The following is a 7,080-nucleotide window of genomic DNA, read 5'->3' on the forward strand; positions in this document are numbered from 1 at the left end:
GCCATATTTAATCACAATTGAAGTTGGGAGCGCACATTTGGTAGACAGCATTGCAGTTAAACAACAGTTCAATGAATCACTATAGTTGAACCTGAGGGGATAGGATTCTCGATTGTGCCCATCTAACTCCTTCTTATCGAATTTGACCACTCTTTAGAACTGTCTGTTGGTTCATATTCCAAGTTGTTTCATAGTCCATAAATAATCCTATGTAATCATTGTTAAAAAGCCACTTTTTAAAAGCATTTTGTGATGGATATTTTACCTATGATATAGTTCATATGTACAAATGCGCTCAGATACTAAATTTTATACGAATCTATATGTTCAATTGTTTGGCCAATCATTATTGGTATCTGCTGAAGTTGTAATGTAACCTATGGCTGATTCTGTCGTTTCTGATTTTAATCCAATTACATAGTTTCTTGCAAATTATGTAATGTCATATCCTGAAATTATCTGCATACCTGTAAAATATATATTCCACAAATCCACTGAGATAGGAATTTGTGAGGTCGTCTCAACTGACTTTGGTTGACTCAGCCAAGTCTTCCCAGTAACTATCCCTACTTTGGGAATGCCAATTACTATCATTGGGCTCAGAGAAGACTCCTTCATACCGACAGCAGACAGACGAATAGTCGATCAGGCAAGACAACTTGAGCTGAGAATAGTTTGCTGAGAGTAAATTACTGGTGTAAAGCAGCTTGTGGATTGACAGTTCAGCTTCAGTACGTTGTGTAGTCTTATCAATCGAGAACGGTTTCTGTTAAAAACAAAACAAACAGATGTATAGATATAAGAAATGCCTATATAGGAACTCAAATCAATTGAATCTAATTAATGCAGGAGTCAGCATCTTTCCATCCCAGTATATCCAATTGTACCGCATGGTTAAATTATACCAGCCTCCATCGAATTGGTTATAGTTAGGAGACACTTCACACTGCTCTGACATATACGATATGGATCTTACTCCTATTGCTAAAATTCAAACGCAGGAAATAACTCCGTTGCAATCAACAAGAGTCTATTCAAATGCGTGCTAACTACCCTTCTCATTTCCTCTCCAGCTTAGACTCACTGGTATACTCTGATGCAAAGGCTGCTTTGTTAGCGATACACTGTATCAATAGTTCTCAGTTTGTCCTACTTGCAGGCGATTAAAGAGGAAAGATGAATTTCCAATTTTTTGGCAGATCAACAGCTTGTTTGTTTTTCGTTATTGTGTGCTTGGTTCCAAGCAGCACTGCAGTTAAAACTGCTATCACCTCTGATCGGTTGACATTGACGACAGCTATAGTTTTAACCGACAGACTGGATCGGTCTATTTGATTGCCGACACAGATAAACATATTGCCTTTGAGCAATCAGTCAATATAGGAAAGATGATATTTTTAGATCATATATGGAAGATGATATTTTAGATCATCTTCTTACTTTTACCACCATATTAAAGCAGAGTGTTTAAGGGCACTGGATCTGTTGAAAATTGTTTTTGTTCCAAATGTGGAGGAAAACAGTCAACCCTACTTCACTCATACTGATAACTAATCCGTTCAAAAGTAAAGTATGGCTCCATTATATATAATGGATTCTGCAAAAGCAGCCTGAAACGTTCAGATTCTGTCCACTCTGTCTTTCTCAACCTTTTCCCATTGAAAGTTTTCTGTTGATACTGATGAGCTATTTCTTCCGTGTACAATTATCTTTGCAGTACATCACTCTGCTGTACATATTCTCGAACGAGTCGAACCCTATGTGTGGCGGTGTGTTAAATCCTCTTTGGGAATAAGATTTGGTTGGTTGGTTGGTTGGGTAGCTGTTTATGGTACTCAGCAATATTCCAGCTAAATGGCGGCGGTCTGTAAATAATCGAGTCTGGACCAGACAATCCAGTGATCAACAACATGAACGTCGATCTACGCAAGTCAGCGAGTCTGACCACCAAATCGCCTTAGTCACCTTTCACGGCAAGCATGGGCTACCAATTCTAACCCGGATGTTCATGGATCCTAGGAATATAAATTAAACCTTTCATTTCTACTCCATAATATATCCCCTTTACGCTTGCTTTCTTCTCCTTCTTGGCAATAGGTAAGGCCACATGTGGATCTTACCTTATCTACATTAAGAAAATCTGACACCAGTCAGTTGTACTGCCAGCACTACCGTCAGTGGATCAACTGGATAAGTAACCTAGTAACTCTTCAATTTTACATCTGAATCAAAGACTATTATAAGACCTATAGTATTTTACATAAACATTCCAAACATGGGGAATGCATTATATTTTCAGACATGTTGTCTTGGGCATTAAAACATTCGTGTCAAAATTGCCTGTTTGGCATCCATTTTGTTTCCTTTGTGATGAGAGAACTACATACAAACATGTCCTGCTGATTTGTGTTCATTTCCCAGCACAAGGGATCAATATTTCGAGGTTTCAACAATGAACACTTTAACATTATCAGCCCTCAATTAATTCCTGTATGTTCTATTTTTAAACAATTGCATTGATTCATACGTTTTCATGTATATTGTAATATTTTATAAATTAATAGATCTAGTGTTAATAAATAAGATCGTTAGTGGTTATCCCTTTGAGAGGGGTTGAAGTGATATTAAGTACTTGTCCCCATAAGAGTGTATGTAAATTCCTCACAATTTGAAGTATTTCTAGTATTTCCAGGCAAACTGGACCTTTAAACGAAGTATATTTAAGGTGGTTTCACACGGACTTATTGTGAATACATTGTGGTGAACATATTTCTTCTCCGAATGTAAGTGTTAACTGTCAACAATGTTTATTTGTTAATAGTACCTTCAGTCGGACATGGTGAGGTCCGCAAGTCAAGTGCCAGCTGGTCCGAATCTAAACAACACATTAAATACATGTACAATCTTAAAGTGGCTATCCCTTTGAGAGGGGTTGAAGTGATATTAAATACTTGTCCCCATAAGAGGGTATGTAAATTCCACACAATTTGAAGTATTTCTAGTATTTCCATGCAAATTGGACCTTTAAACGAAGTATATTTAAGGTGGTTTCACACCGACTTATTGTGAATAAATTGTGGTGAACATATTTCTTCTCCGAATGTAAGTGTTAACTGTCAACAATGGGTATTTGTTACTAGTACCTGCAGTCCACCTTGGGTTATCCGAGATCCTCGGAAGATCATCTAAACAACAGAGTAAAGACATGTACAATCTTAAATTCATGGTGAAAACACTCACACTATCGCACGTTCTTCTGTATATCATTTGACCTTTCTACAAATTGTTCTCATTACGACTCAAAATGTGTTTTTAACAATAGGCAGTGTGTGAGTGTGCAAAAACATGAAAATAATTCTGTTATGCTTCCCCCTTTTGCAGCTGATCATTAATCACCTGTCTATGACATTGAGCATGAATATGATGAGTTCATACCAATTTGGCACATAAATGCTTAACAATTTACCCTATTAAAATAGAGATGCAGTATTCTCATATGGTTCTATATGCTGGCAGAAAGGAACAAAGTTTTCATAAATAGTACGAGTGAATTGCCAACGAAATGAACTTCATTTAAATTCACCAGATAAGAATACCAGTGAGAGAGTAGAAACAGCCTGTGCATGAGTATCCTAACCATGCCTGTACAAATATTTACTAAGTAACGTAACCATGCCTCAGAGAAAGTAGGATAAATGCAATAATACGTTTTGAGTAACTACAACTACAATGACTCTGACGAGAGTGCTCGGTCTCTGGACATTGTCATTTGAACTTCTCATAGCACGTGGCAAACACAATCACAAGATGTATGTAAAATCAGTTCATTTTGAGATATCATCTTATTTCGACCTTTGCTCCGAAATCAAGAGAAAGTAGCCTCAAAGGAAACGCAAATCAAGTGGGGTATTTTTGCATGGAATGTACAAAATACTTTCTCAGGAAAGTACAGATTTAGTACTTTTGTTGGGTTGAGTCCCACCCGGGATTCGAGCATACACTATCAGAGTCAGGCACCTAATCGCCTGCACACAAAGTCAGCCATCTAATCCACTCAGACAAAGCGGCTAGTCGAACAACTAATTGTCTAGATCACCGACTTTGTGTACCTCTCTGTAAATTCATATCTTTCGGCCGTGGAAGCCGTTCCAATCTACGCAAAGTCCGTGATCAAGACTACCAGTTGTCCGACCTCCGTCTCTTCATAGGTCTCCATGAGGTAATCTGCGTGAATAACCTACCTGTGGTGCCCTGTCACCGGACATGGCGCAAACTGAGCTCGCCTAAGAGCGAGAGTGTAAGTTGCAAGACAGCAACACACAATTATGCTTGCATGCTACGAGAGTGAAACAGATTTCCTCAAGAGTTGTCCAACAGACAACTAACACAATCAGACACCGTGTCTTCCATGAATATGAATATCGGACGACTGGCAAGAGATGGCTATTATGTGACATGATGGCAGTATCCAGTTCTTCCTGTTGAGACAGTTGCATGGATCATTTGGTCCATATGATGGTAACGATGGTCATATGCCTCGTTACCTCGTCTCCATACGCCACATCGACGGCCGGTAAAGTGTAGAAGCTAGCGACATTCATCAGACAAATTATCCCCACAGCATGTCCTAAAGTTGCACCTGCACCACGCCAGACATTTCTGCCTGGGCTGTCTGTGAGGAAGAGACGTCTGATCCCTCAGTCCAGCAGCCCTCAGCTTCCTTTTAATTGTACAGTAGAGGTTTGGACTCTCCATTGCCGGCGTATGTCTTTGGCATGGGGCATGGGATAGCATCTTGTCAGACGAACTAGGATTTTGTCATCACATCACGGTCATTGGTCATTCTCGGCCTTCGCCCGTATTGGCTGGGTGCTTGCTCACAAGTCGACTAATACCCATGTGGTTAATGTTCAAATTAACACTGATGTTGCAACAGGATATCTCTGCGTCATGCATGCTAAGAACTTACTGTCATGTTTTCTGTGAAAGACTACGTTCATTTTAGTACTGTTGACTTATAAATAAGTTCAGAAAACTGTAGTGCACATACCGCAGTTATGAAAGTTATACCCTTGGCTTGGCGCCTTCGCAGTACGTGAACAGGCGACCCATAGCTTTTGAGACGTTGTTTGAAACACATATTTAGCACGTGCGTTTCATAATGCTAAGATATGATGGCCTGTTTAGATTCAGGTGGTGCCTTATTAATGATCATATGTATTTTTCGAATTACAGGAAAATACGAGGGGCGGTGGGGTAGCCTAGTGGTTAAAGCGTTGGCTCGTCACGCCGATTACCCGGGTTCGAATCTCCACATGGGTACAATGTGTGAAGCCCATTTCTGGTGTCCCCCGACGTGATGTTGCTGGAATATTGCTAAAAGCGGCGTAAAACCAAACCAGTCAGTCAGTCAGTTAGTCAGTCACTCTGGTCCGCGATGAACCTTGTTCGATGTACTGTGCGTAAAAGTGATGTAATTAAACCGCTGTCAAAGTGAATCAAATCACGGTCCCGCGAGGCGGAATTTGACAGCTTTCTGAGCCAAATTTCAGCATCGTGTCGTGAGTATAACGAGCTTACAGTACCTCACACACGCATGTTGAACAGTATGAACTTTTGAACTGTTGAAATATAAACTATCGTGAACCTAGATTAATGAGAGGTCTTCTAGAGAGAGGCGACCGCCTGATTATCTCTCAGATTATGAACTGAACGTATCAAATGTGCTTTCAGAACCGTACGACCGTACTGTAGCAAAAAAATGAAGTGCCCATTAAATCAATTCAGGGGTCTCGTTGTGGAAGTGTACGAAGTCGGCAAAGCAAAATTTCTATTTTCAGTCGTCTTTCGGCATGTTCAGGATTATCAGATGAGCAATTATCTCTCAATAAGCGAATTCAAAGTGAAAGGAAATTGCAAGAACTCATGATTAGGCAAAAGGTGGACGAACTGGCTGATGAAAAGATAAATCAGCTTGATGATGAAGCCTTTAAATTTAGACTAGCCCAAGATGAATTAAACGAGGCTAGTATGATAGAAGCAATGTTGATATCAACTACGTCCACACCACTTCATCGGCTCTGATCACATCATTCCCTTCTACCTCTACTTCCCAAACCTCCAGTGCCATACCTGCAAGTGCTACGACACAGATGATGAGTAATATCCTCACTACGTCCAGCACACATACCCGACCTACAGTTCAAGTAAGCTTGCCTTCCTCTGCGCCGCCCCAATTACCCCCTACCACCCAGAGGACATGTCCAATCCACACAAGGGCTTTCTTTCCAGAGTGGTTTCACCCGGCTACCTACTGCCCATCATACCACTCAACCTGTGATGACCAACCTACTGACTGCACCGACACCAACGACACCTCCCGGTTTCTCATTTCTTCCTCATTTGGTCTACCAAGACCAGGTTTACCACCATTTGATACTCATAATGAGACGGATTTCAGACTATTGAAGATGTCATTTGAAAACCCCATTGACTGTCACCTTCAATTGAGTGAGAAGTACAGGTATCAAATATTGATGGACCACCTTGGTGGTAATGCCAAGAAACTAGCCTGTGCCTGTCTGAGTCACGCCACGCCATATACCATGGCCCTAAATGAGAAATATGGTCTACCTTTCCAGCTGGTTTGGGGAGAATTCAACTCAATCTTGTTCTTGCCCTTTGTGGAATCAGGCGACCATGTTACTCTAGACAACTTCGCCCTCTCCGTGCAATCTATTGTGGGCATGTTAACATCTATTGAAGGTGAATCAAGTGTGGAGTTGAGATTTGGGTCTGATACTCGATCCCAGATGAACCTTGACTGCGGATCAAGACCTACCCAACAACCAAACCATCCTATCTCTCTCAACACTGTAACCATGTCCAGTCATGCAAGATCTGAACCTGCTGTTCCTACAGGTGGGAAAGCAACCTACAAGTCCTAGTGTGCCTTCTGTAACAGCGACCATCATCACATCAGTTTCTGTAACAGTTTCAAGAGATTGAAGGTTGGTGAAGTTATCCCATGGATAAGGGACAAGAAAAGGTGTTGGAAGTGTGTGAGATCTCATTCACCTA

The 7,080-nt window shown here is 40.7% G+C and overlaps 1 protein-coding gene across 1 annotated transcript; it reads right to left on the reverse strand.

Annotated features, from left to right (window-relative positions):
- Positions 1-221: 221 nt before the first annotated feature.
- On the reverse strand, positions 222-3,279 carry LOC124285747. Its single transcript, XM_046722020.1, has 3 exons — positions 3,144-3,279; positions 2,825-2,875; positions 222-766 (listed from the first exon to the last, which is right to left on the reverse strand). The coding sequence occupies exons 1-3, from the start codon at positions 3,183-3,185 to the stop codon at positions 521-523; spliced, it is 339 nt and encodes a 112-aa protein (XP_046577976.1). The 5' UTR covers positions 3,186-3,279; the 3' UTR covers positions 222-520.
- Positions 3,280-7,080: the final 3,801 nt, after the last annotated feature.

The sequence above is a fragment of the Haliotis rubra genome, unplaced genomic scaffold, assembly GCF_003918875.1.
Source record: "Haliotis rubra isolate DU_JTF1 unplaced genomic scaffold, ASM391887v1 Scf368, whole genome shotgun sequence".
NCBI classification, from domain to species: Eukaryota; Metazoa; Mollusca; class Gastropoda; order Lepetellida; family Haliotidae; genus Haliotis; species Haliotis rubra.